Source organism: Gallus gallus, chromosome 1 (assembly GCF_016699485.2).
Source record: "Gallus gallus isolate bGalGal1 chromosome 1, bGalGal1.mat.broiler.GRCg7b, whole genome shotgun sequence".
Lineage (NCBI taxonomy): Eukaryota > Metazoa > Chordata > Aves > Galliformes > Phasianidae > Gallus > Gallus gallus.
The window spans coordinates 114,645,013-114,664,584 of NC_052532.1; the positions used below are offsets into that span (position 1 = coordinate 114,645,013).

The following is a 19,572-nucleotide window of genomic DNA, read 5'->3' on the forward strand; positions in this document are numbered from 1 at the left end:
AAATTATTTCTGTATTGCATAAAGACAATTCTAAATTTTTCTTCTTTTTTGGATCTTGGAGGAATGTTAAAACTGTTAATTTTATAGGCCCTGCTCAAAATGAGGCACCTCTGCTAAAGTTAGAAATTGGCCACAGAGTTTTTCTTGAAAAGTTCTGGAATGTCTCGTGCTTTCTGTCTCAATGATGCATCTCTTTCATGAAAGTTTTCCTACTGCATTTGACAGCTCTTTGTTCATAAGACGTATTATTGGCAATGCTAGTTATTGAGGAAACCATTTTTAACAGATGCCTTTAGGACATCGGGTTTACAGCTTCTTTTTGTCATGAAAAGAAATTCTTAAGATAGGCTTCTTGCAGAATGGATCAGGGAAGTGAAAACAGGCTTAATGCATGACAACCTTGGCCTCTCTTGAACTTGAAACTTGGGATATTTTTGGTGGAGCCTGTAAATCTTTACCTTACAATGGCAGGCTATTTATTTTTAAATAGCAGATGTGAGGCTGAAGGGGAAAGGAAATGAAGGACAGAGAGAGATAATCCGTAAGGGCATATCTGCAAGTGAAGAAAGGCAAACAAAACACTAACGTGTTTTTAACAGCACACAAATAGCTTAGAACTCATCTGACGCTTTTTATTGAGCCCAAAAAGCACCTCTGTGTAAGAAAACACCAGCTCCTAAGTTAAGACAGAAGAACTTCTTCATGCTAGGGTGTGCACACAGGGAGTCTGCCAAAAGTAATTGTCAGTAAACTCGAATTCAGCCTTTGCGCAAAGTCCCCCATGTGAACAAACCGCCAAGATAACTGGAATGTTTGATTGCCTTGAAGATGAGTACACAGCCGTAATCTCAGACTGCTGCATGGATATTCTGATGAAACACGTATGCAAAAACAATATTGCAGGGGTTTAGTTTTGAGATAGATGCTGGTAACATCTTAAGAGATGTGCATACGTTACAATTAATATATTTCATGTAGTTGTTGTTTATAACTTACCCTGTGATCACATCTCAGGTAATAATCTAGTAGTAATGGCCAAGATGTACCCATCAGTGCAATTTTCTGAGCTGTATTAGGCACTGAGGCCTAATAGTTTAGAAATGATACAGGGGAAAACCCAAATATTCCTATAGTAATATTCCTATAGTAGGAAAATATCCCATCACGGCTTCTTAGTGTTCTCTCCTGTACAAAGAGATTACCCACTGTGCAATAATTGATTAAGTTGATTATGTCAGAAGATATTTCCTGAGCAAGGATTAGATACAGATGATTCCAGGATTGATAGATTAACAGTTTCCCTAGAAGAGAAATTTAAGAACTGTCAGCTCAAAGGGCACATAAAATAGTTCATGAGTTGCATTATCCATCACTGAATTGTGACCAGGCTGATGTCTGTGCATTAAGAAGCTCCAAGCTGTTAGCTGTTTTATGCAGTTTGTCAACCAGGAAGGACAATATGTTTATCCCTTAGTGAATAAGCACTTGAGTACTTTTCTAGACTGTATCTGTGTAGAAGAATTCAGTGTTTTTAAGCTTTCCCCTATTTCTAAATACATTTAAACTAGGGTACCTAGAAGCCAATTCTAGCACCACATATAGCAGTTATCCTATTTCTGTCAGACTTTATATAGCAATGAGTTCTGAATATTTACAGTTTCTCCCCGCATTGCATGTCTGTTTAGGTATTCTAAAATATCAACTCTAATATAAAACTCTCATTTTGTTATGTGTGCATGTGCATATATATTTGAATGTGTGTATGTATGTGTACACCCAACCACATGTATACACTTTACCATTCATTTTGTTGTGCGTTTTTATTCATTGTGTACTTGGCGCTGGTGAGACCTCACCTCGAGTACTGTGCTCAGTTTTGGGCACCTCAGTACAGAAAGGACACTGAGGTGCTGGAGCAGGTCCAGAGAAGGGCAACAAGGCTTGTGAAGGGCTTGGAGAGTATGCCCTACAAGGAGCGACTGAAGGAACTGGGGCTGTTAAGTCTGGGGAGAAGGAGGCTGAGTGGATACCTTATTGCTCTTTTCCAATACCTGAAAGGTGCTTACAGCGAGAGCGGGGCTGGTCTCTTCTCACTGGTGACAGGTGACAGGACAAGGGGAAATGGCCTCAAGTTGTGCCAGGGTAAGTTTAGATTGGATATCAGGAAAAACTCCTTTACTGAAGGGGTTGCTAAGCACTGGAATGGTTGAGTCACCATCCCTGGATGTGTTTAAGAACCCTGTGGATGTGGTGCTCAGGGACATGATTTAGCAGAGTTATTAGTTAGAGTTAGGGTAGTATGGTTGGGTCGTGGTTGGACTCAATGGTCTTTAAGGCATTTTCCAACCTGAGCAATTCTATCATTCAATGATGGTCATTTCTAATGGATGACTACTTCCTTCTAATGAAGCCTCTGTGAGAAGGGAAAGTCACAGAGTTTTAGATAAAATATTGGATTATTTCAATTCCTTCGGGAATGGATGTTGGAAATACAATTAACATCTTATTCTCCTATGCCATGAGCTGAGTTCCACAGAGACATGTGTACATGATGCATGCTTTGGGACTTCAGACAACTGTATTAATTTGAAAGTTTGCAGATAGGAAGAAAGGAGAAGAACATATAAAATATTACTGTAGTAAACAAGGTCGTTTTGTACAATGACTGCATAATTAGGAAATATTTCTGAAGTAATGTCAGCTTGGGGGTTGGGAAGCAAAGTTTGATATTTTCCTTTAAACCATGAAGTCTCAGAAATGGGGAACATTTTTTGATTCCTTATGAGGTTTTGGAAATGTAAATCAAGGACTTCTGTCTTACATGTCTCACTAATTCTGGTATCTGTCTTCTCTCCTGAATGTAAAGGTATGAACCAAATATTCAAAATCAATTATAGCTTTGTCAAGACTGCATCATGTAGTTATGACTACACTGCTATGACTACATTGCTATGTCTTAGAGAATTATATCTTTTCTTTCTTGAAAAACTGGAAAAGGTGAACAAATTGTATAACATTTTTTTAGTAGACAATTATTTTTTCCTACTCACGGTCTCATCAAGGTTGTTACTGATACATTCAGTTGTTTAAATTTAAGCAGCAAAATCACTCAGACTGGAAAAAAGAAATCCAGAAAGCAGAAAACCCAAAGAACTGATGGTTGTAAAAATGACATACTGTTTTTCCTCTCAACTGAAATGAAATATTACCTCCACACTGAGACTTTGAATGCTGATCTTGAGGTGTGAGCATTCTTCCAGCTATATTATTGGAAGCAAGATATATGGTAAAAAAGTTGAAAGCTCTTTAATGTTTTCTCACACAAACACTGTTGTACTAAAATATGCAACGCTAATAAATTTAGAGGTGGCTGTAGTACAAAAGATGAGAACAATACCAGAGATTTAACCTGGTTGGACTATTCCCATCAAAGCTTATTTGCCTGTGAGACACTGGAGCACATCAATAAAGAAATGTCCGAGTCCATGATGGTGAAAAGAATCAGTATGATGTTGTCTGCCGCATGTCACCCCATGCTTAAAGTAGGACACAAGTAGAGGAGTAGGTCCAAGACCTCTTTTCTCTAAGAACTGTCCAGATTCTGAGGAGTGTCCATAACGACTGACTGCTGGTGCTGCACTAGTACACACTGGGGTGAAACTTGAGCTCCTACCGTAGCTCACCAGTAGACAGAGGATATGAACTTTTGGCATCCATAGCCTCCATGATCAGAGCCCCATAATTTGGCTGCATGTCATGTGAAGAAGTACTTCTTTTTGTTAGTTTTGAATGAACCAATTGCTGATTTTCTTTCATTTTTCATTTCTTTCCTATCCTCTTCTTGTGCTATGAGAGACACTGAAATATTGTTACGCTCATTTTCTATAAAGACTCATTGTTTAGTGCATCTCAGTTATGTTCATCTGCACTTCTTCGTTTTTCAAATAACTTAGGTTCATACAAAATGTCCTGCTTGGCCAGACCAGTAGTCAATTCAGCATTATTTGTTTCAGCAGATGGCAACAGGATATGTTAGTCAGAGTACATGAGTCTGGCCACATTCTGAGGCCCATTTATTTTTATCTTTCCCCAGCAACTGAAATTATTATCATGTTAAAATACTAGAGGTTACATTCTGTCCTATGCCATGTAGTATCTGTTTATAGATCTCTTTATCTATGAATTTACCTAACCCTATTTTAAATCACCAGATAGATATGTCTTCATGATCTTCTTGGGCAGCAGGATCCAGAAACTGACAACCCAGTGGCTGAAGAACTACTTTCTTGATGTATTTTAAACCAATCTAGGACTACAAGTTGCTGTGTTGAAAGACTTATGAGTAAATAACTTCTGTGTGCATCTTCCTTCATGCTTTTGAAACCCTACTGCTATCTCTTCTGAGGTGTCTCCTGTCCAACTGAACAGTCCCAATCGTTTGAGTCTCAGCTGCTTAAGACAGGGGCTTTGTCTCCCCAAGTATTTTAAATGGCTCTTCTCTAACTCTGAAGCATCCTTGTCAGAACTTCACAAAGCCCTTCAGGTATGAACGCACAACAGATTTCTGTACCAGCAAAACAACATCCTCTGATTTTCTCCCAGCCCACAGAGGGATGTCCACCATTGGGTTGGTGCTTTTTTGTCCACTCTGCACAATAAGCTGCTGGTCTTGCAGAACTGTCAGTGATGATACCAGGACTTCCTGGATTTGTTCCTGCTTATCTAGGGCTCATCCCCTTACTGACATCGTTTAGATAACTGGTCCCTGGATGCAGTCTCTGCACTCTGTCATGTACCTCCGCTGAGCAGTCTCTTCCTTTTTGTCAGGTTGAGAGGACCCAATTTCCGTGCTCATTCACACTCCCCTCACGTCACCTTGAAGACTCTTAAGACATTCGTCATAGGGAAGACATTTCTCTCTAGTCTTCAGTCATTTCTGTTGTCCTTACTTCTTCTGATATTATAGTTTTGGTGGTAGGGGAAGTAGATCAACCCACAGTATTCAAAGAATGAACATCTGAAGACTTTAAATAATATTATAATGATATTTTGTATGGTGATCTCTACTTTTGTCATAGTAATAGCTAGCATTTGATTTGCTTTTTGACAGCTTCGAAGATGGAGTTGATATTTTCATAGACCCTTTATAACTCACAATCCCTTTCCTGAGTGACAATAACTAGTTCAGAGCCTGTGCTGAGTACGTAAATTTGAGATTTCTTTTTCTTGACATATTCTCAGTATTGAATTTAATCTGTCTTTTTTATCGCCTATTTGACACTCTGAGGTGATTCTGCGTCTCTATGCAGGCAACTTTCATTTTTATTTCCCTGAATACCTTTAGGACCATGAGGAAACTTGAAGATTGCCTCATTTTTATTCCTCTATTTTTTTATTTTTTTATTTTTGCCATCCACTTAATGGCCTAAATGTAGTTTGTATGTTAACCATCCCTGGCAGTAGTTGCTGTGAAACACTACTGGTGGCACACATGTTTGAGAAAGCCAAACATTTTTGCTTTTTTTTTTTCTTTTTTGTTTTTCAATTAGTCATTTGTTCAAGAGAAAAAGTGGATACTGCATTTTTTTTCCTATTGTATTGGTAGCCTTGCTTTCACTTTGCATCTATATTCTGATTAAGAATGACATTATGAGAAGATCACTGTAGGTTTATTTATAAAACCGGGGGAAAAAAGTCTCTGAATCATTTTCAGAAGAATTCCTAAATCTGAAATATTTTTTTTTCTGTTTTTAAAATGAAAAAGAAAGTTATTACTTGTGCTGAACAGATAGGGAAGAAATCTGGTGCTTAAACATAGGGCATTTAAAATGTTTGACGGTGACTGGTACCAGCTTGGACTGGTGGTTCTCACCTAGTGTTTATGGAAGAAGCAGGTATAGGACAAATGAATTACAGCAAAGCACCAAAGGTAGTATGAGATGAATAAATTCAAACACCTGTTTCTCTCTGAAGAGTCTACAGAAGTTGTAACCAATACTTACAAACCTTCTGCTGATGTCTTCTACATGAGACAAGTTGTTTTCTCTATCTTTACATGAATTGATTTATTTCAGAATTTTTTTTACTTTGGCCTGATCCCCTAAGCATTAATATACCAACTGGTTTTACTTACGTAACATGGATAATCTATGATTTACTGCATAAAAATATCTTGAGGTGTATTTTGCCCATGAAAGTAATAAGGCTGCATGTAAGAGGATCTTTAACAAAACCTGCCAATTATTTCTGTTTTCTATATTAATAATGAAGCTGCCCCAGTTCTGTTCGTTTGAAACTTAAATGAAATGTGTTTAGAGAAACCAGCTGTTTACCCACAGCACAGAATCCCTTTGGATTTTTGTCAACCATCACATTGGATCACATAAATATTTGCACACACACTGCATCAGTAACTAACATGCTAAAAAAAAAAAAAGATTAAAATCAGATGATGGTGTGAAGGTGCGCTGCATGGTTTTTCCCTTACCACTTTCAGTCTGTGCTTCCTTTCTAATGTTACAGTTCAGATTCACAATTAATTTCATGTGACATAAGTTCACCACTGTTAGACAAATCAGCAAGTAGTTGGCTGTACTGATTTTCCAGTCTTCTAAAATGTACTTGCCTTCAGATTATATTTATCTGTCTTCATTAAAAAATTGTTATATATTTAATTATTAATGCATTTAGGCACTGATAATGACTGTTGCAATTTTCGTTCTGAAGATATCTTAATCTGTACCTACCATTTTGATCTGCTTTCCTGTACTCTGACTACTAATTTACTAGCCATTAAACTATTTTGAAGACCCTGAAAAAAGCACGAGCTACTCTGTGCTTATCCCTGAAATGAGCTGCCTTTAAATTTATTTTTAATGTGAGTTTGTCATTCTGTTGTTTTGCTGACTAAGATGGGTGTCTTGCCCAATAAAAAATACTAAATTTCCAAGAAAGGTACATTTTTTATCTTTTTCTGTATTGGATGAAGGAAAATTATTCATGATTTGTACTTAAAGGTCAGGCACTACCTAAACTCCTTGAAAAAGCCTGTTATTTTACCAGAACACTTCAGTTCAACACTGTAATTGATCAGGAATCGGGGATCACATATTTGGAGCGATAAGAAGATAGAGTGCCTCTCTTATCTTAATGGAAAAAATTATAGATTGGTAGATATGCCAGTCTTTTGAAGGAATACATGATTACCTGCTGTTGCCACACTAGAAATCAAGTGCACCTCTTGTATTTAGCAGTAGATAGAAAGTGGGGAGGAAGGACTGTTGAAGAAAAAGAATACTTTTTTCAGTTTTTGCATTAGTTTTCGTTTCTGATATGTTACAGTTCCTACCTAAACGTGGCATTAAGAAAATACGCTTTTTAGTTTTACTTTTCTTATCACCTGAAATATTGTGAATAACTAGCATATTAAATGTGTAATCTATTTAATCTTAGGATGTTGTAGATCCTACGTATTTGAATTTACCTGAGAATGGACTGATTTCTTTAGGACCTAATTCATAAATAGGTGTTTGGAGCTACGTTTCTAACTGCAGGAGATTGTAAGAGAGAAATATATTAATATCAATAAATTCAGAAAGGAATTCCCTGATGTGAACAGATTCTACTGTAGGACAGTGTATGGAAGCTGCTGAATGGTGGCCTGAACCTCTGATTGACCACCTGAGGCGAGTGCTGAGTCAGCTGCAGGGGCACAGGTGAACGCAATTTCACCTGAGTGACTGGAAGGGGTGGAGCCAGGCTGCCCCCCCTCCTAGACCCCATTTAAGGGCTGACTACCAAGGAGGAAGGATGTCTATCTGGAGATTATTCCTCTTGCAGCCCTTCCATGAGCCTAGGACAAGGGTAAGATCTTTATTTCTTTACTTTTTTGTAACACGATAATCTCTCTGGTCCAATACCTGTATACCTGTTTGCTATACAGACAGCAATCTCAAAGCCTTTTTCAAAATATCTTATTATCTAGAAGATCACAGAGTAGAACTGTTCATCTGGAAGGGTCTTACAGAGATGGGGGTCCAATTGGTTGGCTGCTTCAGGGCTAACCAACAGTCAGCCCATGTTGCTGATGGCCTTGTCCAAATGTCTCTTTAACACTGACAGATTTGCAGCTTCAACCACCTTGCTAGGAAGCCTTTCCCAATGTTTGACCAGTTTTACGTTATAAATAAATTTCTCCTTATGTCCAGTCTGACCATTCCCTGACACAGCTTTGTGCTGTTCCCACATGTCCTGCCATTGGCTCTTAGGAGCAGAGCACGGCACCTCCCTCTGCATCCTCTCCTCAGGGAGCTGCAGAGGGCAGTGAGGTCACCTCTGAACTGAGCAGCCCCATGCCCTCAGCCTTCCCTCACAGGACACATCTTCCAGCCCTTTTATCAGTTTTGGTGCCCTCCTCTGGATGCTATCAAAGACTCTAGCGTCCTTCAATATGGTGGAGCTGCACACAATATTCAAGGTGATGCTGCACCAGTGCCAAATGTAATAGAAAAATCATCTCTTTTATATTTGCTATTATATTTATTATAAAGTCATTTGCTTCTTATTAGTAGAAAGGTTTTCCTAGTGATAAAGTTAGTAATTCACAGTTTATTTTATTTTTATTTGATTATTCACAGTTATTTGTAAGGCATACTGACTTCGCACCCTCCTGATAACACTGGCCAATTTGGCAAGACTTTGGTTTGAAGCAGTGGTATCCAGTTCTTTTTTTTGCCGTGACTCAAATTTTGTTTTTATTTTCCGTGAGTTTATTTTTACATTCCCACAAAACATTTTGGTGTTTAGTGTCCTGTTTTTTAACCACAGTTCACTTGTAGCAGCAGCATTGTGCAATCGTCTTGACATTTGTAATGTCAGCTCTGCAGACTTGCATTAATGTTGTTTTGCCATCATCTTGATGTACTAACCTGCATATAGACCTGCGCAGAAATAATTTAACATTCATCCTAGTGTGTGTAGTAATGTCTCATTAGACTTGAACTAACAGAATTTTGTCATCATAATTTGCAGTCATAATAACCCAGTCTTCACAGATTTAACGTGACAGTCTTTTGCCACTGTAACTAAGGCTTTGAGCAATAGTCATGTGGGGGACTTAAGGTGAAATCGATGTAATTAAAATGTGGGCCCTTAACAGTCCTATATTTTAAACTGCTTGTCACATATCTTAAACAGTAATTAATCATGGTAGCGTTTAGGACTTGTTTAGCTTGTATGTTCTTCATTATCTACATGAGAAATTAAAAAAAAAAAAAAAAGGAAGTTCAATGATGAGTGACAGGCAGAACTGCTAATGAAATGTAGGTCTCCAGATTGCCTTTGTTCTCTTGTATCCATTGGACTGCTCTCCCTTATCAGCACAATTAATTTCGCCTGAGATGAATACAAATTTGAAGTGTATGTGACAGGTTGTATTAACTACTCTGTAACTCTTGTTTAGGAGGGCTACAGAAATACTAAAGTGAGAGAGATTAGATTTCTTCGATTGCAAGGGTTGAGGTAGACTAAATGTACTTCGTTACACTTGAAAGAATTTGTTAAATTTTTCTTAAAAACTCAATCTACGGGGCTATGTTTTCTTGTATGTAAGCAAGCTGATACTCTCACAATTTTCTCCTAATACTAGAGGCAAGTTAGCTTTACCCAAATGAGGTCCTTCTCTATTACTGTTCACATGTAGCAAGGAGTATTGTCAACTTTGCACAATGGATAGCAGCAGCTGTGTACCCCTTTGCTTTGCCTCCTTTCCAGACTAAACACTGTAGTTCTTTCAGTTTTTCTTTACAAAGAAAACTTGACTGCTTGAATATCTGTGATGCTAAATGCTCTCTAATTTGTCCATGGCTTTCATGGTGTAGTGTCAGAATTGGCCACGGCTGAAACACTGACTGGAGCTCAGGGAGTACATGATGAGGTGACAGCAATACTGCTTAGGCAGCTGGAGTTTGAGTTGTGTTTCCCTACAGAAATCTATGTTTATGTTAGCAGCGAACACATTTGCTATGCAAAGTGACCTTGAGTTGTTTTTAGCAGAGCTGTTACAGCTTGCCTGCAGACCTAGGTGAATTCTCTGTCTCCTAAGTATGGATTACTGACTCTGGTTCACAATGAACTCTCAGTTCTTTATTGATATTCTTTGCAATCAGCTTGGAATTTTACGCTCTGTTCTGTACATATAGTATTTGGTTTTTTTCTTTTTTTTTTTAATACCTGTTTCCCTTCCGAGCTAAATTTGGTTTTGTTTGCAGTTTATTTTTAACTAGAGGAATTTCTTGTTTAATAATGGCAGGTAGGTACCTAGACAGTGTTTTCAAACATCTTCAGTCTTTCATCATTCATGTTTTTCTACTTCAGTTCTTTCTTCTTACTGATTAGGATTTGTAATTGTTTTCAACTTCGTTGAATTATCTTCCCATAAAAAAAAAAATAAATAGATATGCACATATGTATTTTACCATCACTGGCACTTGTTTGTGTGTTTGCACTCGGTCTCTCGGTAACATCATCCATGTGAGTGTGTGTACAGGAATTAGTGTTTCTCCATTTACGTGTGATGAAAGTAATAAAGTCATTATTACCTTTATTTAAGCAACCGTTCCTTGTAGAGTCTGGGCATCTGTGTCTCTGCAGCATAGATGAGGACACTGAATACAGACTTTCTGTGTAGACAATGCAACACTGTCAGAATTGGGTGAATACTCTGGTGACAACAACAGGGCCTGAGAGAACAGCATGGAGCTGTGTCAGGGGAGGGGCAGCTGGGGGTTAGGGACAGGGTCTGCACCAGAGGGTGGTGGGCATGGAACATGCTGCCCAGGGCTGTGGGCATGACCCCAAGAGTTCAAGAAGCATTTGAACAGTGCTTCCAGGTATAGGGTCTGATTTTGGGTGGTCCTGTATGGAGCCAGGAGGTGAACTCAGTGGTCCCTTAATCAAGTTTGGTCCCTTCCAACATGCAGTGTTGTGTGGTTTTGTGAATTTTGGAACTACTCTGAAAACGTAACTTGACTGAGAAGTTTTCTGCTAAGCTAGGGGACATGGTGTGATGTGCTGTCCCTTTAGTCCCTGTGCTTGGAGTTCCTTCTTGTGGATTTTGAGAGAACAGGCTGAACAGGGGCAGTCTTATCTTGTCCTCTCATGGTTTGGACAGCCAACCTTTGGGCCCAAAAAGCTCGTGAAAAACCATACCCAGACTCACTCCCCCAGAGAGCAGTCTGAGGCAGAGGCCCAATTTAGATACCCAAACATGCTGAAGGAGGATCCTATCTGTAGATTATGTGGGATGCTTCTTGTGTTTGGGTACACTTAACACATCTAGAAAAAGGGATAATAGTTATAAGTTGTTCTCCTTTCTAGTCATTTGAGAAATATCAGATTTTTTTTTTGTTGCATCACTTGGTAATTCTATGTCTTTATTACTTTAACTCCTACCGTGTATATATTAGTACTTCAAACCCCCTTCTCTTCTTTATATCCTTAATGTTACTTTTTATATAATTTGTTATCCTTTCTTACGTTTTCCTTTTGAGGATTCAGTGCATCTCCTGAGTACTCTGATTCAGCTGGCTTCTGTTTAGATTGATTTCACTTCTGCTGTGGTAGAAATTTCTGAATGTCAGAGAGTTCACAGGGTTTGAGAATAAAGATTTACACAGCAAAAGCATTCTTTGTGGGGAATGTGGAGGCAGCAAATCCAGCCATGCTAAATCTGCTTGGGACCTGGCCCTGAAGAGAGTTCCCATAAATTAAAAGCGCTACTTGGTCTTCAGAATGATAGAATCATAGAATAACTTGAGTTTAGTTGAAGCTTTCCAAAAGAGAATGATTGCTACTGTTTTCCTGAATATCGCTTTTGTTAAACTAGTAAGAAATGTGTCCAGCCCTCTTTTTTGGCTAGATGTTCTCCAGAAAGGGGATAAACCATATTCCACAGCTATATGGCATGACAAGGATGGATTGGAGAGAACACACAAACAGCAATGGAACACATGCGTATGAGAGGCCTTCCTTGTTATAACTTGAAATTTAGTAGCCAATATAAGTTGGTTCGTGTCTGCTAATCTAAAAAACAAAACCTACTGCTTCCTTCAGAATTTAGAGCAAAGGATTTTTATTTTTTGTCTTTTACTTTCTGGTCTACAGATCAAATAAACATATGGAGAAAAGAAAAACATTGCAACCTGTACTAACAATTTCTACAGTATGTTTCTTTTTGAAGTAAAAAAAGGTTGAGAAATGAAAGTAAGAAATTCTGCTTTGGTTACTCATGTTAGGAAGATTTTCTTTTTTCTTTGTGCTGTTTTCACAGGAAAACCAGAAGTCCCATGTTTACTTCTGTTGTGATAAAGCTGTTGATTTTTTTTCTCTCTGTTGTTGACATGCAAGTGGTATTTTTTCATGACAGGAAGTGAATAATAAAAAGACTCAGAGCCGATATACCACCAGGGCAAAACCACACGCTGTGCATTAGCGCTTAAAAGATTCCCATCCCACTTCTCCCTTTACATCAGTCCCATTGTCCCTAGAGCTAAGCACTTCCCACACAGATTGATGTGATAGATTTGCAAATACTGGCAAGAGCACAGAACAGACTGCGTTGTGAGCTTAATGGTTGAATTGAGTGACAGACTTGTGTTGCTTTATTTTTTTTTTTTAGGTCAGCTTTGGCAAGGATTTGAAAACGTGATAGAATAAAGGTTGAAATGTTTTCTGGAATCATAATCAAAATATCATGTCTTAGATTTATGCAGTAAGCACTGTGCCTGATGTTGAGTTGGCAGACAGCATTTGCTGGTGGGATGTCTGAAAAGTCATAAGAGATTTGTAGATCAGTTCCATGTGGCGTGTTACCTATTTGTTATTGTTTTATCTCTTATCAGGAAACGATATATAGTTAGATGATATAAACGGCAGGATGATGTTGAGGGTTTTGTTATTTGTTTGTTTTTGCTTTTTTTTTTTGCATTTATATTATACTAAATTGCACTGAGATGGAAGATGAGTTAATCTGTGGAGGCTGCTAACATGAAGTTCTTATTTGATTTATTTATGTCTAACCGGGGACCTGTCCTCCCATATAAGTTATTCCGACAACTGTAATATCTTAATATTTCTTGAGTCAAACCCCAAATTTCTCATTGCTATCCAATGTCTACTGAATCCATCCTCCTAAATAGTCCCTGGTCAGGCAGTTTATTGTTAGGCTTTGTTTTCAAATTGTTACTGGGTTCTTCTGAATTGTCTCCAGTTTTGCATTCCTATCATGCTCTTGCTATTAGAAAGGAATTATTTTTGACTTGATCAACACATGGGTTTTGAAAGGACTTCTCAAGCAGCAAAATAAACAGCCTAAGTGTTAATGGACAGCAGAAAATCACCCTAATCGTTACTGCAGAGCAGATGATTTTCTTTCCTTTAACCCATTACTGGTTGTGAAAGAGGAGGACAACATTAAAATAGAGCTGCAGCCTCTTTATTGTTTCAGACTTTCTAGATTGCCTACCCTCTCTGTGGCTTTCAAGGCTTGCTTCTTTCCACATCTGCAGCCCAGGCATTGCAATCTTAGAGCACTTGGTAGTAGTGCTGCTGGTCAGAGCCTACTCCTTACAGCGCCATACTAAAAGGAATGGCATGACAGGCAGCCTCTGATCCTGGCATTGATTGGGCATACAGAAATTACTGACAGAGATATACAGCGAGGCTGTGGCTTGCTTTCTATTTTTGAAGACAGATCGAGCTTTTAATACTAGTTCAGGCAAAAAAACACCAACAGCAACTCTTTACAAGGGAAGTTGGTGTGTCAAAATTGTGAACTCAGTTCTAGGTTATACATGCATTATAAATGTCTGCTGTGTTGGCCAGCGGGGACTGGCAGATGCATATCAAACATCTGTTCAGTAGAGTTGAAGTTTCTGTGTTGAAACCAGTGCTGAAAGTAGTCTTTAATTTTTAAGAGCTTCTCAATTTTCTGTAGCAACCTTCTCATCAAAAAATCCCAAAACAAACAAACCAAAAAAAAAAAAAGCACAACTGAAAAAAACAGGTTTGAATACTGACTTTTGCTATCCCCAAATAAAATCTGTAGCCCAACAAATCTTGGCTGTTTTCCCATTGAGTGATGAAGTTCCAGTAGCCAGCGGGAATATTTCTGGGCTGAATGTTCCTGCACCTCCATGGTCAGCTGGGGCTCTCTTGAGGTGCTGTACACCCCCAGCAAGAGGAAAGGAAGCAAAACTGGGTTTCCTGCATGTTAGGGATTGTTTGGTATGTCAGCTATTGTAAGTATTGTCACCAGCCACTTCTTTGAGCCATGTTTTAGAAGTATCAAGTAATGTTTCCTGCAGATCTTGGTCTGATGTTTTCTGGTGATCTCAAATACAGCGTCAGAAGACAAATACACCGTATGAATTCAGTGGGCCACGACTGGAGTTAAGTATAAGGCAGACTGCAGAGCTCTGTCAAGGATAAGGCCCTCTAGTTGTATTCAAAATCAGAGCTTTAGGTACCTGGAAAGTTTGGAATAGAAAGTTTGTCACCTGAAAGATTGAATTGGATAGGAGTCAGGAGGATCATAGTTCCAGCACTAGGGATCTACTCTCGAGATGGCTTTCACTTTTGGTCATTAAGTGCACACATTCCTGGACCTCAGTTATTATCAGTATGTGTTATCAAGGGTGACTGTGAATATTTTAGAAGAGCTTTTGCACAATAAGCAGTTCCTTTCCTGAGTTTGCTTGGTTCACTTCTCCCTGAAATAATCAAAATGCTGCTGCTGTCACAGAGTGCTCTGCTTCGCTCCAGATTATTTTCTACATCAGTTCATGACTTGCAGTTCCCATGGACTGCAAATTAATCCTTAGGAGTCTGTTGGCATGTAATGTACATCCAGGTTCTCCAGGGTATTAATTTGACTATTGATGTAGAAAATACCAGTGGCCGTAAAGGTATATTATGCAGTTCATTTTTGTGTTTATTTTTCTGTATAATCCAGGACTGTACTTACAAATATGTAATGACCATTAGGACACTTTAGGCTTGAAAGCAGAGTAACGTATGGGTCATTTTTTTAAGGATGAGGTTTTTAAAGAATAATGAGCAAAGTAAGTGTGTTCTTTCAAATGACTTTTCAAATGAAGCACTGAATTAATAACGATTCCTTATGGCCACATGTGCTGTACGAAGTGTGTACATATATGTGTGTGTGTGTATATATATACACACACACTGGAAAGTAGCCATATAAAAGTCTGGGCTTTGGTCAATGAGCTGCAGTCTAGTTCTAAAGTATTACTGTGGATGCCTGCTTTTCCTTTCCCACAGGAACTAAGGGGGCCTTGGGCTGATGCAGGGGAAGGGGCGAGCCCAGGTCCCACCTGCTTGGGATATGCAGCTTTTGGGATATGGGAATTATGGAATGTTTCCGTGCACTCCTCTGTTTCTTCTGCAGTTTATTGCTGGGCTGTGTCTAGCAGCAGTACTGCGTGGTTTTGTTGGGAGTGGAAAGGTCAAATGTAAGTCAATAGGTTTTTTTTTCTCTCCAAGCTGGTACAGACTTATCTCAACCTGTGTTTGTATTTACACAGTTTGGGAACAGAACTGTTTTCTTTCTTTCTTTTTCTTTTTTTTTTCCTCCCTCTGCTCAGCAGAGTGGTTGGAATCCCAGAAGTCTGGGCTGGGGACTGAGTGGCTGAATGCCAGAGAGCTGCCACCCCTCTCCTAAACAGGGAGGCTTCAGTCTGGGGATGGACAGTGGGTCACTGACTGTGGAGGGGGAAATCTCCCACGCAGGGGACTCAAGGAGGCTGTGCAGAGTGATCAGGAAATACCTTCACTCCACTCCACTGCATTAAACGCCCTTTGGAAACCCACAACACTTAATTTCAATCCACTACACATGCCACCCTAGAAGCAGAGCCTTATATGTAGAGTGCATGGGCTGTCCTATTATGGGAAATCAACTTCGTTTTGAGGGAAGCACGGAGCGTTGCTTCTGCGCAAGTCCTGGAATTTGAAACATGTAGGGGCCTCCAAAGAGCAGGGCACGAGTTACGGTGCCGGCTGGGTGGCAGCGAGGATCCCCGGCTCGCCCTGCCCGGCGCGGACCCCTGCCGGCCGCATCCCACCGGGGCTCCCGCTGCGTGCTGCCCTGCGAACTTGCCGGGGTTTAGGTGGGAACACACACGGCTGTCAATCTGCAGGGACGAGCCTCATTCGAAAGCGACTGAAGCAGCAAAGTGGTGGGAATATACTTTGCCAAGAAGCGTTTTGCTGTTGTTTTCTTTTCCTCTGTTTTGCGGGGAGATTTCATGTCTGCTCACGTGCTTTGGTATGAGGAAGTGGAAGATGATTGTAAGTACGAACAGCCTGATGTGATTGATCACAGTGTTCGCTCTGACAGAGCGGCGTAGTCCTGCACAGCCCACTAACAGCATGCGTTTTTAAATGTTTACTGTCAGAGCCTAAAGGAGAGCACCGGGAGGGGGGAAATAAAGAGAATTTTCTGGTCTCTGTTAGGGGAGTAAATTCTATTCATTGTATATAAGAGAAGTATTCCAGAAGTAGTACTCAACTCTCCTCGGAATACAAATAATACGTTTCTTCCTGAGGTTTTCCACTTGTTGAAGAGTGGGGTTAAGAAAAACTATTGAGAAAGCAGATCAATATAGCTGGAAAAAAAAAAAAACTGTCATTGGGTTAACAGTTTGGCAACACATCAAAGGTGTAATCAGCTGCTTTGAACTTAAATGTCATACGCCATTTCCCTGCCTCATGCTAACTTAGGCTGTAAGGGATCTCTCTTGTCACCGAGCTGTCTGGTGGCAACGGAGCGAGGGGGTGGCAGCTGAGCTCTCCCATGCACTTTCCAGAAAAGAGCAGGCGTGTTTTCCAGACGTGTGCTTCTTAGTATAAGCTATCCTTTATGTGCATCAAGAGATAAAAATGAGGATGCCGGGAGTAAAGAGAATGAAGAGAGCCAAGAGTAAAAGATGAGAGAGGGTTTTAAAATCCATCTACCACACGCCCGGACCATCTTTCTTCTCCCTCTCCAGTCCAGGCTTTCCAAAACAGATTGTGCTGAAAAAAAAAAATCCAGACTGTCAATATTGTCCAGACTCAATCTGCAGTCTCCACCCTCTGCTTTATGATCTGTTTTCACTCTTTGCTTTCAGGGTAGTAATAGAATTCCTGGTTTTCTTTTGTTTTTCTGAGGCCAAAGAACATGCACACAGTCATTTTCCCCCATAGCATATGGCAAGCTGTATGCCCCCTCCCTTCTGATGAAAATAGCAGTAGATTTTCTGTCTCTGAAGCTGAAAACAGAAAATGCCAAGGTGCAGGTATGGTTTTATGCCATAGTTTGCATTCCCTTATTCAAGATGAAATCAAATTGCATTTTCTTAGTGTGAATTGCTGTAAATAAGACTTGAGTCAGTTTTGTGCTTCTAGGAGAGGCTCAGCAGTGGTGAGTCTCTTGTTGGACGCAGTGTGAAAGTTCAAGAAGGGATAGAATTATAAGTTCAGCATCACCATCTATTAAATAATGAGGCAGATGACTTCTGAAAATACCCAGTACTCCCAAGGTGGGCTTGAGAGTAAGCAACGTTATGGGAATTTCTTAAGGAATTTTACTTCTTATGGGCAAGAGAGCACACTCTAGAACCAACAACATGGTGCCCAGCCTTTTCACCTGTCCTCTTTTGGGAGGAATAAGGAGAACTTGTTACCTTCCTTTTAATATCAACTGTCTGTCCAGGACAGTCGCAACATCAGCCCAACTGCTCAGCCCCAAGGAGGAGAGGGAGTGGCAAGGGAAGCTGGGTGAGTGCTCGCTAAGTAAGGCTGCAAGATCTTTGCTTCTGTGCACAGAAGTTATAATTGCACTCTAAAGATGTAGTAGGTGAAAGAAAGAAAAAAAAAAAATAGCTGTGTTAGAGCTTTTGAAAAATATGAATAGCAAACGAGATTTGCATCTAGCAGATGAATAGCATTCATGACAAGAGCCATTAAATCACTTGCTAAATCGTGTCACATAACTACATTTGTATCTGAAATGAAAGGGAGCTGTCCTAGTGCTTCTTGGAAATTATTTAGCTGAATAGATTTCCTCACCTGTATCCTGACTCTTTTAAAGGGCAAGATGTCTTTCTCAATATGATTTGGTATCATGTTGTGAAGGTTTTTTATAGTTGCATTTCAATTAAAAAAAGGAAAGCCCTTATCTGCACTGTGTTACAAATGTGTCCAAAATAATCCTCTCAATTTTTTCCACAGCCTTTAACTCAGGGTGGGCCACTTCTCCCACCTGTTCCATATGCTTGATTTGCTTCTTCCTTGGTATCAGACAAAAACTTTCTGCTCTTAGAGCTGAGAGCAGTCACTTATACCTTAGATTTGCTTTTTTAAATTCGTCCTTTCTCTTCTTTTAAAGTCTCCTTTCAAACCCTGTCTGCTTCTGCCTTTTTCTCCTCTTTCCCCACACTGCAGCAGTAAAGGCAGGTTCTCTGTCTCCTGCTTTCTCTAACTTCTGATAAGAATGGCCTTTCACAAAGATATTCACCACCTTGAGCCTTGTTTCTTTCTTGAGCCCTTCCATGAACTGAGTAGTGCAGCCTCAGTTAGAGTAGGGAATGCTTGAGGCCGTCTTTTCTACAGGTTTGTTGACAGTGACCCCCAAATAATGAAGTGGCAACGAAATGAGATATCATCAGTTTCATTTGGTTTTAATTAAGATGAGATTACTGTAGACTTTATCTCAGAAGCCACCCTCCCTGGGGTATTTAGTATTGTATTTCTCTCTCTGGCAGATAGAAGCCTCTTTTTGTGTCCTTACTCTGAAATGGAACCAAACTCTGCACACAGGCATCCTCTTTTTCTACTTGGATTTTCACAAAGTGGTGACTAAAAATAGAATTAATAATCAAACCAGGGCCAGTGCAGAAAAGAAATGAAACCTGCTGGAAACGTAGTGACCACAAGGGTTGTCTTACCAGTTATGGTGTACTATAGCAGGGGTCCATCTCAATTTGTGTTTTAGATCAGGTCAGCAGTGTGCTTCTGAAGGGAATTCTACAGTGTCTCTGCTTACCACTTTCTACTGATAGCTGTCCTAGAGTGCACATGCTGCATCCCTCTGGGAGAAAGCCAAACAAGGAGGTGCTCTCTGAGAGCTTGGCCAATGGATGCAACCTTCAAAATGATGTTGTGAGGAACTCATGCCCCAGGTTAGTGCTAGCTTAGCAGGGTAAAGCAACTGATGCTGATGAGACCCTTTCTGTAGGGCCATTCAATATGCCAGGGCTGGAGATAACTCAGTGAGATGGAAAGAGGATGGCTGCAAATCTCCTCAGATAGTGGATTGAGGAAAGTACTGCTGGTGAAGCCTCTTCCTGGCCTATACTGTCCTGATTTCTCAGACCTAGAGTCATCTCCTTGTCCCTGGTCCCCAGCATCACTGCTGACCTCACCTCACTACAGGGCAGCATGATGCAAGTGAAACTGAAAGTCCTGTGAAAATGTACCTTTATGTTATCTCTGATTTTTTTTATTTTTACC

At 39.8% G+C, this 19,572-nt stretch overlaps 1 protein-coding gene across 26 annotated transcripts in view; it reads left to right on the top strand.

Moving 5' to 3' along the window:
* Positions 1–19,572, top strand: part of DMD (dystrophin) — a 1,163,614-nt gene that overhangs the window by 151,315 nt on the left and 992,727 nt on the right. For 3 of the 26 annotated variants that reach the window (NM_205299.3, XM_046919085.1, XM_046919519.1), the window contains exon 1: positions 16,030–16,368. The exons of the other annotated variants lie outside the window; for them this stretch is intronic. In NM_205299.3, the coding sequence (NP_990630.3) occupies positions 16,326–16,368 (43 nt within the window). In that variant the 5' untranslated portion in view covers positions 16,030–16,325. Of the gene's footprint in view, positions 1–16,029; positions 16,369–19,572 lie in introns of those variants that run through there. 26 annotated transcript variants of the gene reach the window in all.